At 39.4% G+C, this 13,105-nt stretch overlaps 1 protein-coding gene across 4 annotated transcripts in view; it reads left to right on the forward strand.

Moving 5' to 3' along the window:
* Nucleotides 1-13,105, forward strand: part of KLHL5 (kelch like family member 5) — a 101,543-nt gene that overhangs the window by 71,250 nt on the left and 17,188 nt on the right. For all 4 annotated transcript variants that reach the window (XM_047719120.1, XM_047719118.1, XM_047719119.1 and 1 more), the window contains one exon: nt 9,168-9,392. In XM_047719120.1, coding sequence (XP_047575076.1) covers nt 9,168-9,392 — 225 coding nt within the window. The remainder of the gene's footprint in view (nt 1-9,167; nt 9,393-13,105) is intronic.

The following is a 13,105-nucleotide window of genomic DNA, read 5'->3' on the forward strand; positions in this document are numbered from 1 at the left end:
CTGACCTGAAACCAAGAGTTGGGCGTTTAACTGACTGAGCCACCTGGGCACCCCTGGAGTCTCCTAATTCTTAAAAAAATGTAGGCAGGACCAGATAGTTACTCCCAAACTTCCCACACTCATAGTTTCCAAAGTTCATGATCTGCACTTATGCTCTTGTCCTTCCAGGTTGCAGTAGATGTGTACCCCCTCCCTCCTCCTAGGAAAGCCAGCCCCACACCTGTGTTCTGACACTGCTCTTTCCTCCCTCCTCAGGAACCTCGCCGTTAAGTAGAACCCCTTTAGCTTCTTTCCTCACAACTAGATCCTCCCCATTAGCATGTGAGCAAACTCAAGTTTACCCAGTTTTTTTTTTAAGATTTTATTTATTTATTTGACAGACAGAGATCACAAGTAGGTACAGAGGCAGGCAGAGCGGGGGCGGGGGAAGCAGGCTCCCCGCTGAGCAGAGAGCCCAGGACCCTGAGATTATGACCTGAGCTGAAGGCAGATGCTTAACCAACTGAGCACCCAGGCGCCCCTTTATCCAGTTTTAAAGCAAAAAAAGCAAAACCTCTCTCAACCCACTTAGTATCTGTTCTCTCCTCCCTTTTATAGCCGAACTTTCATAGAATCATTTTTGCTCATTGTCTCTTATCTCCTCACCTCTCCATCATGCCTTAACCACTCAGACAAGGGACTCTCCACAAAGTTCTTAATGACTTCTGTGATGATAAATCTAGTAATATTTTGTGGTCTTCATCTTACTTGGTCCTCTTGGTAGCATTTGATACTGTTAGTAGTTTTACTTGCTACAAAATTTTCTTTACCTTTTTATTTAAAAAAATTTTTTTCCCTCTATACAGTTAATTTTCTTAAAGATCTAATTTATTTATTTGGAAGACAGAGAGAGCGAGAGAGAGCACAAGCGAGGTGGAGGGAACAGGGAGAGGGGAGGAGCAGGCTCCCTGCTGATGTGGGCTGATCCCAGGACCCCAGGATCATGACCTGAGTTAAGTTTTTATTTTAATCACCTGGTGCTCATCATGACAAGTGCACTCCTTAATCCCTATCCCCTATTTCGCCCATCCCTCACCCACTTCCCCTCTGGTAACCATCCATTTGTTCTCTCTCGTTAAGAGTCTGCTTCTTGGTTCTCCTCTCTTTTCTTTTCTCTCATTATGTTCATTTGTTTTGTTTTTATTAAATTCCGCATATGAGTGAAATCATATGGTATTTGTCTTTCTCTGACTTATTTCACTTAGCATTATACTCTCTAGCTCTGTCCATGTCATTGCAATGGCAAGATTTCATTCTTTTTCATGGCTGAGCAGTATTTCATTGTGTATGTATACACCACAGCTTCTTTATCCATTCATCAATCCATGGACATTTGGGTTGCTTCCATATCTTGGCTATCATAAATAATGCTGCTAAAAACATAGGTGTGCATGTATCCCTTTGACTTAGTTCCTTTTTTTGAAAAGTAGGCTTCATGCCCAGCATGGAGCCCAATATGGGGCTTGAACTCGTGACCTCGAGATCAAAACCTGAGCTGAGATCAGGAGTCTGTCGCTTAACTAACTGAGCCACCCAGGCACCCCTGAATTAGTGCTTTTGTGTTCTTTGGTTAAATACCCAGTACTGCAATTTTTGGATCATAAGGTAGTTCTATTTTTAACCTTCTGAGGAACCTTCATACTGTTTTCCAGAGTGGCTCCATTTGCATTCCCACCAAGAGTGCCACAGGGTTCTCCTTTCTCTACATCCTCCCCAACACCTGTTAATTTCTTCTGTTGTTGATTTCAGCCATTCTGACAGGTGTGAGGTGATACCTCGTAGTTTGATTTGCATTTCCCTGATGATAAGTGATGATAAGCATCTTCTCATGTGTCAGTTGGCCATCTGCATGTCTTCTTTGGAGAAATGTCTGTTCATCTTTTCTGACCATTTTTTAATTGGACTATTTGGTTTTGGGGTGTTGAGTTATATAAATTCTTTATATTTTGGATACTCACCCCTTATCAGATATGTCCTTTATAGATATCTTCTTCCACTCCATAGGCTACCTTTTAGTTTTGTTCATTGTTTCCTTTGCTGGGCAGAAGCTTTTTATTTTGATGTAGCCCCAGTAGTTTATTTCTGTTTTTGTTTCCCTTGCTTCAGGGAACCTATCTAGGAAAAAAGTTGCTACGGCCAATGCCAGAGAAATTACCACCTGTGTTCTCTTCTAGGATTTTTATGGTTTCAGGTCTCACATTGAGGTCTTTCATCCATTTTGTAAGTGTAAGAAAGTGGCCCAGTTTCATTCTCTTCCATTTTGCTGTCCAGCTTTCCCCACACCATTTGTTGAAGACACTGCTTATTTCCCATTGGATATTCTTGTCTGCTTGGTCAAGATTAATTCACCATGTAACTGTGAGGTTCTTTCTGGGTTTTCTGTTCTGTTCCATGGACCTATATGTCTGTTTTCCTGCAAGTACCATATTGTTTTGATCACTATAGCTTGTTTTGTAATATAACTTGAAGTCTGCAATTGTGATGCCTCCAGCTTTGCTTTTCTTTTTCAAGGTTGCTTTGGCTCGTTGGAGTCTCCTGTGGTTCCATACAAATTTTAGGATTGTTTGTTCTACTTCTGTGAAAAATGCTGTTGGTATTTTGAGAGGAATGCAGTAAGTGTATACATTGCTGGGATGCCTGGCTGGTTCAGATAGTAGAGTATGTGACTCTTGATCCTGGGGTTGTGAGTTCAAGCCCGACATTGGACATAGAACTTACTTTAAAATAGCTAGCTAGGGGCGCCTGGGTGGCTCAGTGGGTTAGGCCGCTGCCTTCGGCTCAGGTCATGATCTCAGGGTCCTGGGATCGAGTCCCACATCGGGCTTTCTGCTAGGCGGGGAGCCTGCTTTCCTCTCTCTCTCTCTCTCTGCCTGCCTCTCTGCCTACTTGTGATCTCTGTCTGTCAAATAAATAAATAAAATCTTTAAAAAAAATAAAATAAAATAAAATAAAATAGCTAGCTAGATAGGGGCACCTCCATGTCTCAGTTAAGTGTCCAACTCTTGCTCTGAGCTCAAGTCTTGATCTCAGGGTCATGAGTTCAAGTTGGGCTCCACACTGGGTGTGAAGCCTACTTAAAAAACAAACAAACAAAAAAAACAGATAGATTAGATAGATAGATAGATGTGTAGCTTTCTTCAGGTAGTGTGGACATTTTACAATATTAGGTCTTCCGATCCATAAGCATGGAATGTCTCCATTTCTTTGTGTCATCTTCAGCTTCTATCAGCAGTGTTTCAGTTTTCAGAGTATGGGTCTTTTACCTCTTTAGTTAGGATTATTCCTAGGTATCTTAGTATTTTTGGTGTAATCATAATAGGATTGTTTTCTTAATTTCTCTTTCTGTGCTTCATTATTGTGTCTAGAAATGCAATAGATTTCTGTACATTAATTTTATATCCTGTTACTGAATATGTTTATCACTTCTAGCAGTTTTTTTGGTGCAATCTTTTGGGTTTTCTATATATAGTACCATGTCATTTGCAAATAGTTGAACATTTGCTTCTTCTCTACCAATTTGGATCCCTTTTATTTCTTTTTGTTGTCTGATAGCTGTGGCTAAGACTTGTAGCTTTATGTTGAATAAAAGTGGTAAGAGTGGACATCCTTGTATTTTCCCTGACCTTTGGACAGAGGCTCTCAGTTTTTCTCCATGAAGAATGATGCTAGCCTTGGTCTTTATTATGTTGCAGTATATTCCCTCTAAATCTACTCTGTTGAGTGGGTTTTTTTTTTTTTTAAGATTTTATTTATTTATTTGACAGACAGAGACCACAAATAGGCAGAGAGGCAGGCAGAGAGGGGGGGTGGGAAACAGGCTCTCCGCTGAGCAGAGACCCTGATGCGGGGCTCGATCCCAGGACCCCAGGATCATGACCTGAGCCGAAGGCAGAGGCTTTAACCTACTGAGCCACCCAGGCGCCCCTACTCTGTCGAGTGTTTTTATCATGAATGAATGTTGTACTTTGTTGTACTTTTTCTATGTCAGTTGAGTCTTCTTCAGTTTCTTTCATGAGTTCTGTAGTTCCTTGCGTACAGATCCTTTACCTCTTTGGCTAGGTTTATTTCCAGGTATCTTATGGTTCTTGGTGCTATAGTAAATGGAATCGATACTCTATGTCAGTTGAAGTGATCATGGGCCATCTGGGTGGCTCAGTCAGTTAAGTGTCTGACTCTTGATTTTGGCTCAGGTCATGGTCTCATTGAGCTGTACATCAGGCTGCACTCTGTACATGAAGCCTATTTGAGATTCTCTCCCTCCCTCTCTCTCCCTCGTCCCCTACTCACTCATGCACATGATCTCTCTCTCTCTCTAAAAAAAAAAGAAAGAAAGAAAAGAAAAGAAATGAGCATATGGTTCTTATCCTTTCTCTTACTGATGCAGTGTATCGTGTTGGTTGATCTGAGACTACTGAACTGCCCTTACAACCCAGGAATAGATCCCACTTGATCATGGTGAATGATTTTTTTAATGTATTGTTGGATTCAATTTGCTAGTATTTTGTTGAGAATTTTTGCATCTATATTCATCGGGGATATTGATGATTTTTTTGTGTATGTGCGGTGGTGGTGGCTTTTATCTGCTTTTGGTATCAGGAGAATGCTGGCCTCATAGAATAGATTTGGAAGTTTTCCTTGTTTTTCTATTTCTTTGAATAGTTTGAGAAAATAGGTATTAACTCTGCTTTAAATGTTTGGTAGAATTCTTCCATGAAGCCGTCTGGTCCAGGACTTTCATTTGTTAGGAGTTCTTTGCTGATTCAGTTTCTCTGCTGGTTATCAGTCTGTTCAAATTTTCTATTTCTTCCTGTTACAGTTTTGGTGGTTTATATGTTTCTAGGAATTTATCTATTTCTTCTAGGTTGTCCAATTTTTTTCCTATATAGTTTTTCATAATATTCTCTTATAATTGCTTATATTTCTGTGGTGTTGGTTGCTATTTCAACATTCTTTTTTTTTTTTTAAAGATTTTATTTATTTATTTGACAGACAGAGATCACAAGTAGGCAGAGAGGCAGGCAGAGAGAGAGGAAGGGAAGCAGGCTCCCTGCTGAGCAGAGAGCCCGATGCAGGACTTGATCCCAGGACCCTGAGATCATGACCTGAGCCGAAGGCAGCGGCTTAACCCACTGAGCCACCCAGGCGCCCTATTTCAACATTCTTATTTGTGACTTTACTTATTTGGGTCCTCTCTCTTTTCTATTTGGCAAGTCTAGCTAGAGAGTTGTCAATTTTATTTTATTTTTTTTTCTCCGAAGAACAAGCTCCTGGTTTTATTGATCTATTCTTCCTCCTCCTCCTCCTCCTCTTCTTCTTCTTCTTCTTCTTCTTTTTTTAGTTTCTATATCATTTATTTCTGTGCTAATCTTTATTATTTCCTTCCTTCTGCTGATTTTAGGTTTTCTTTGTTGTTCTTTTCCTAGCTTCTTTCAGTGTAAGGTTAGGTATTTATTCGAGATTTTTCTTATAGGCTTACATTGCTCTACACTACCTTCTTAGAATCACTTTTGTTGTGTCCCAGAGTTTTAAATCATTGTGTTTTCATTTTCGTTTGTTTCCATGTTTTTTAAATTTCTTCTTTTATTTCCTAATTTACCCATTCATTGTTTAGTTAGCATGATATTTAACCTCCATGTATTTTTGACCTTTCCAGATTTTTTCTCTTGTGGTTGACTTCTAGTTTCAAAGTATTGTGGTCAGAAAAGATTTATGGTATGACTTCAATCTTTTTAAATTTTGAGACTTGTTTTATGGCCTAACATGTGATCTATTCTGGAGACTGTTCCATGTGCACTTGAAAAGAATATATATTCTATTGTTTTAGGATGAAATGTTCCAAGTATAACTGTTAAATCCATTTAGTCCAGTATGTCATCCAAAGCCATTGTTTCCTTGTTCATTTTCTGTTCAGATGATCTGTCCATTGATATAAGTGAGGTATTAAAGTTCCCTCTATTATTGTATTATTATCAATTAGGTCTTTTATGTTTGTTATTGTTTGATATATTTAGGTACTCCCAAGTTGTGTGCATAAATATTTACAATTGTTATATTTTTTTGTTGGATTGTCCCCTTTGTTGTTATATAGTGTCGTTCTTTGTCTCTTCTTATAATCTTTGTTTTAAAGTCTGTTTTTTCTGATATAAGTATTGCTGCTCCAGCTTTATTAGACATCCATTTGCATGATAAATGTTCCCTCATCCTCTCACTTTTAATCTGCAGGTGTCTTTAGGTCAAAAGTGAGTCTCTTGTAGGCAGCATACAGATGGATCTATTTTTTTTTTATCCATTCTGTCATACTATGTCTTTTGATTGTCTTTTGATTTAGTCCATTTACATTCAAAGTAATAATTGATAGATACGTATTTACTGCTATTTTAATACTTGTTTTATGATCATTTCTAAAGATTTTCTATGAACACTTCTTATCTTTTTCTCTTTCATGATTTACTGGTTTTCTTTAGTGATATATTTGGATTTCTTTCTCTTTATTTTTTGCATATTTATTCATGTTTTTTGTTTTGATTTGTTTTGTTTTGGTTACCATTAGGTTTATATATAACCTCTTCTGGATACAGCAGTCTGTATTAAGCTAATGGTCATTTAAGTTTGAACCCATTGTTTTCTTCTCTCCTCCCCACATTTTAGGTATATGGTGTCCTATTTTACATCCTTTTATTTTGTGAGTTCCTTGACTGACTTTTTACAGAAATATTCTTTTTCCCGCTTTTGTGTTTCCTACCTTCATATTGTGTTTTGGTCATTCTTTTCTACCAATACTCTCCTTTAAAGACTTCTCATAGGGCTGAGTTTAATGGTCATGAACTCCTTTAGTTTTTTTTTTTTTTTTTTTTGTCTAGGAAACTCTTTATCTCTCTTTCTATTCTGTATGATAGCCTTGCTGGATAGACTATTGTTGGTTGCAGATTTTTCCCATTCGGCACTTTGAATATGTCATGCCACTCCTTTCTGGTGGTGTCAGTTTCTACTGAAAAATCTGCTGCTATCCTTATGGTGTTTCTTTGTATGTAACCGTTTTTTGTCTTTCTACTTTTAATATCTTTTTTTTATCACTATGTTTTGCCATTTTTTAAAGATCTTATTTTTGTATTTGACAGAGAGCACAAATAGGGGGAGTGGCAGGCAGAGGAAGAGGGAGAAGCAGTCTCCCCACAGAGCAGGGAGCCCAATGTGGGGCTTGATCCCAGGACCCTGGGGTCATGACCTGAGCTGAAAGTAGATGCCAAACCTACTAAGCCACCCAGGTGCCCCTATTCTGCCATTTTAATTACAGTATGTTTTAGTGTGGATCTGCTTTGATTGCTTTTGTTGGGGGGTCTCTGTGTTTCTGGATCTGGATATCTGTTTCTTTCCCCAGATTAGGGAGGTTTTCAGCTATTATTTCTTCAAATAAGTTATCTGCCACCTTTCTGTCCCTTCTTCTGCGACTTCTATAATACAAATGTTAATTACGTTTGATGGAATTACTGTGTTCCCTTAAGTTTATTCTCAGTCTCACTGATGTCCTCCACACCTTTCTCAAGGGTATCCTTTCCAGTGAGAATCCTTATGATCATTGCTTTAAATTCTCCATTAGGCATGTTATTTATATCTGTTTTGCTTAGATTCTCCAGCTGTGGCCTTGTCCTGTTCTTTCTTTTGGGTCATATTCCTCTGTCTTCTCATTTTGTTTAAGTCTCTATGTTTTGTCTAAGTCTCCCTGTTTTTCTATGTTAGAAAAACCAGCTATATCTCCTGTAATGACTTGAGGGTAATGACTCTATGAAGAAGAGGTCTTATGGTGCCCTGCAGTGTAGTGGCCCCTATTCCCTCGGGCCTGGTGCTTCCAGGAGTGTCTCCAGTGTGTGCTGTGTATGCTCTGCTATTGTGACCTGACCACTTTATCCTTCAGACCAGTTGTCTGCAGGGGCTGTCTTTGCTTGTTGTGGGCAGTGTTTGGTCCCTGGCCTGAATGTGGTGCATTTTTAACTAGGTGTACTCTGGTCTCCTTGTGAAATGAGACCTGCCACCACCACCACGGGAACTGAGACCTCACAAAACTCCTCATCTGGCAGGGGTTTGGGCTGGTCTGGGAAAGGGGCCTGCTGTCCTGAGACTAAGGCAAGTGTGACTGGGAAGGACAGTTCCACTGGAGTTTGGGGGAACAGGGCTTGGTGTAAGCAAGGTAGGTGGTGAGTGTTAGCACTGCACTGGTTCCTACAGCTGGTCTTGTGCTTGTGCCGAGGAGCAGGAGGAAGGAAATGATACCTGTCAGTTCCTTTGTTCCCAGAGGGGTTTCCATGAATGCTGCCTCCCTGGGACATGCTCTGATAGCAACTAACCTCCTCACTGTGTGCCTAGATGCTCTTCAGATTACTGTTTCCATGCTGTGTGTCCACAGTTATCTTCAGGAGCAGCTGCAGTGTCCTCCAAGCTCTCCAAGAGCAAAGCATGCTGATTTTTAAAACTCCAGACTTTAAGCCCCACTGGTTGCAAGAACTCAGGAAATGCAGACCCTCTCACTTGCCAAGCCAATTGCTAAGGGAATTCATTTTCCCCACGCACTCTCCTGTGTGCTAGTTTGTCTCCTGCCCTTCTCTGAGACCATGGTTCCCTCCTCACTGTATTGGCCATGATCTGTTTCTCTCCCAAGCTGTGTTTCCAGACTTCCTACATCTTCAGTGTGGCCTCTTCCCTACCTTTAGTTGTGGAGTTTGTTCTCCCAGTCTTCAGATTCATTCCTGGGAGATTTAGGATTTTATAATTATCTAGTTGTATTTGTGGGACTCGGCCACCATCTTGTTTTTTAAAGCTACCTACTAAATTTTTTTTTTTTATTTTGGCTTCCAAGACACTAATCTACCCTGCTTTTCCTCCCATTTCTGTCTGTTACAAATAATCCTTTCTCACTTGACCTTTTAATATAGAGCCTTATGTATGCCCTAGAGAATAGTAGGAGATGATGTCAGAGATAGAACCAGGGGCCTGGCCATGCAGGAGCTCACTGAAGTGTAATGAAAGGATTATTGTCAGTGCTAATAAAATTATACTTTTATATGTATAAATTCATAAAATATTCAAACACAGTAAAGTTTTTATTTACATAACTTCTATGTATTACTGTTAAGGAGCAACAAGCATCGAGAAGTATGATCTTCGTACAAATATGTGGACTCCTGTAGCAAATATGAATGGGAGGAGGCTACAGTTTGGTGTCGCTGTGTTAGATGACAAACTGTACGTGGTTGGAGGAAGAGATGGACTGAAGACTTTGAACACTGTAGAATGCTACAATCCCAAAACAAAAACGTGGAGTGTGATGCCTCCTATGTCCACCCACAGACATGGCCTTGGTGAGTATAACTATACAGGTTTGTCCATGATACCATACATTAAGCTTCCACAGCATGTTTACATTCTGTACCAGGCAGAAGACTACTGGATAGCAGCTGAGTCAGGAGCAGTCAGTCACCAACCATTCCTTCACACGCTCCTTAACCTGAAAGCAGCATCTGGACAAACAAGCATATACATAAATGTAACAGCAACCAGCATAAGTAAAAACATGGATATTTCAGGATTTTATCGTAGCATGAGGGAGTGATAAGCCACCTTTTTAAATATGTGTTCTGGGTTGACAATCAGTGTTAATCTAACCTGAATGAAATGCTTCTTTAAAAATTTTTAGCATTATTGTTTTTCATCGATAGCCCCTGGTTTTTAAGTAGAAGTGGGTAAAAACCCAGAGAAATCCTGAGGTGGCACAGAGAATGTAATGATAGAGATTTTTCTTCTTTCATTCAATAATTCACTGAACTGACATTGATTAGCATATACTCTGTGCCGTGCTCTTTGCTCTGTGGGTCTACAAAGACATAGAAGACACTGTCTTTATCTGAAGGAACTGATGTCTCACTCTGAGATGACAAGATAATTTAGGGTCCTATATCACAGGACCTATCTTTTTTGATAGGAGAAAAAAATAGGTGAAGTAGAATTATTCGATGAGCGTGAAGCAGCTGGAAATAGAATGAGATGGGGCTTGACATGTATCTGTTTCACCCTAGCTTTTGCTGCGTAACAAATACTCTGAAATTCAGAGATTTAAAACAACCACCATTCATTCGGCCCAAGGATCTGTGGGTCTGATGAACCATTCTTCTGGTCCAGGCTGCCTTGGATGATTTCTGCTGGGTTTTCTCATGGATCTCCAGTGGGCTGGCAGGTCAGCTAGGTGATCTCGTATGGCCTCATTCACATGTGTAGTGGTGGGCAGGTTGTTGGCCTGGGCAACAGAGACAGTTGGGCCACATGCCTCTCATCATTCAGCTGGCTAGGCAGGCTTCTTCACATGGGGGCAGTCACAGGGTTTCAAAAGCAGCAAGAGACGGCAAGCCACAGGGCACAGACTTTTCAAGCTTCTGCTTGCATCGTGTTTGCTAATGTTGCACTGGTCACAACAAGTCCCATGGGCAAGCCCAGGTTCAAAGAGGAGAGAAAAAGATTATTCTTCTTACATATATATATATATATATATATATATATTTATGTTTATATTCATGTGTATATTTGAGTCTAGTTGGTGCACAATGTTACATTGGTTTCAGGTGTACATCTTAGTGATTTGACAAGTTTATACATTATGCTATATTTACCACAAGTATAGTTACCATCTGTCCTGTTGTACATCCCTATTTCATTATAATTGACTATATTCAAGGCTCTGCCTCTTCTTCCCATGACGTACTCATTAGCTAGAAGCCTGTATCTCCCTCTCCACTCATTTTGTCCAGCCCTCCATCTCTCTCCCCTCTGGCAACCATCTGTTTATTCTCTGTATCTGTAGTTCTGATTCTGTTCTTTATTTATTTTTTCATTTTTATTTTATTTTTTAAAAGATTTCTATTTATTTGAGATAGAGAGTGAGAGAGCACAAGCAGGAGGCAGGGGGAGAAGCAGGCTCCCTGCCAAGCAGGGAGCCCAACACAGAGCTCAATCCCAGGACCCTGGCATCATGACCTGAGCTGAAGGCAGACGTTTAACCGACTGAGCCACCCAGGCACCCGTGTTTATTCATTTCTTAGATGCCATCTATGAACGGAATCATATGGCATTTGTCTTTCTCAGTCTGCCTTATTTTACTTAGCATAATATCCTCTAGGTCCATTCATGTTGTCTCAAATGGCATGATCTCATCATTTTTACAATGTAATATTCCTGTGTGTGTGTGTGTGTGTGTGTGTGAAAGATATCATCTTTTTTTTTTTTAAGATTTTATTTATTTATTTGTTAGAGAGAGAGAGGGAGAGAGAGCAAGCACAGGCAGACAGAATGGCAGGCAGAGGCAGAGGGAGAAGCAGGCTCCCTGATGAGCAAGGAGCCCGATGTGGGACTCGATCCCAGGACGCTGGGATCATGACCCGAGCCGAAGGCAGCTGCTTAACCAACTGAGCCACCCAGGCGTCCCAAGATATCATCTTTTTTATCCATTCATATATTGATGGACAACTCTTCTTGGTGGGAGGAGCTGCAGAGTCACATTGAAAACAGGCATGCATTCAGCGAGAAGAATTTGTGGCCATATTGTCAGTGTATCACCATTTGGAAAAGGTTTAAATTAGTAGCAATAAAGAATTTGATAGGTCATCATAAAAGATGAATTCAAAGATGGATGAGTAGCAATGATGTCATAGTTCAGTTTCAATAGCATAGCCTTGTACTCCACTCAATTTATTAATGCTGAGCACCAGAGTAGAGCTGCCAAAAAAAAGTCAATAGCCAGTAATGAAGATTATCTAGGCATGAAGATTGGTCTGATAGTGGGAACAGCAAAAAAATCAGAGAAACAAGTGATTCTACTATTTGCAATTAGGTTTCAGTTCAAGGTGATCTTAAGTTTCAAGCTTGGTAAGGAAGTAGAACCAGAAGGTTAGAGGTAAAGTACTAAGAAGGGGAGCTTAAAATTAACTATATGAGATCTAACAAAACTATAGGATAATAATCTTGAGTCCGTAAAGTCAACTTATTACTTAGGCACAGAATGGGAATATATCTTAAAAGCAGCATGAATGAGACTTAAAAACAGGTTGACCATAAAATCCAGGGTCAATAGTGTGATTCACCTGCATACTTTCCCCCACCGTGGAGAAAAGAAATTTAATTTTAACTTAAGGTAAATTCTTATGGTATGTAGAATAAGAATGCCCATAATCCTGTTATGTTTTGTGCAGATCAGATTGTACATAGAATACTGTCATTACTTCTAGTTACCATACAAAATGCTTTATTGAAGCAAATTCAAAGGGGAATGATCATGTAGTTCTTTTTTCCAGATTGTTCTGTCATTCTTATTTACTTATTTACCAGATAATAAATCAACCATAAGTGACTCTTAATCTCACAAAACAAACTGAGGGTTGATGCGGAGAGGGAGGTTGGGAGGGGGGGTGGGATTATGGACATTGGGGAGGGTATGTGCTATGGTGAGTGCTGTGAAGTGTGTAAACCTGGCGATTCACAGACCTGTACCCCTAGGGATAAAAATATATGTTTATAAAAAATAAAATTAAAAAAAAAAAAAGAAACTCTTAACATAGGAAACACTCCTTTTTTTTGTATTTATTTTATATATATATATATTTAATTTTATTTCTATTCAGCGTAACAGTATTCATTGTTTTTGCACCACACCCAGTGCTCCATGCAATCCGTGCCCTCTCCAATACCCACCACCTGGTTCCCCCAACCTCCCACCTCCCGTCCCTTCAAAACCCTCAGATTGTTTTTCAGGAAACACTCCTTTTATCTCTTTTAAAAATGTGAGAATTAAATAAATTTTAAATAATTAAACAAAGATTTCATAATTAAATAGATTTCATTTTGTAGAAGTGGTTCTACTGCTAAAATTTATTTTCAGAGATATTGTTTAAGGAGTTGAATTAGATGCATCCATTAATTTTTCTTCCAGCTCTTTAATTAATTCCATGCACATATACACAGATAATTGGGTATATTTTTTATATATTTGGAACTATATACGTGGGTGTATATGTGTGGTTTGTACATA

This window comes from Lutra lutra, chromosome 2 (assembly GCF_902655055.1).
Source record: "Lutra lutra chromosome 2, mLutLut1.2, whole genome shotgun sequence".
In the NCBI taxonomy this organism is placed as follows: domain Eukaryota; kingdom Metazoa; phylum Chordata; class Mammalia; order Carnivora; family Mustelidae; genus Lutra; species Lutra lutra.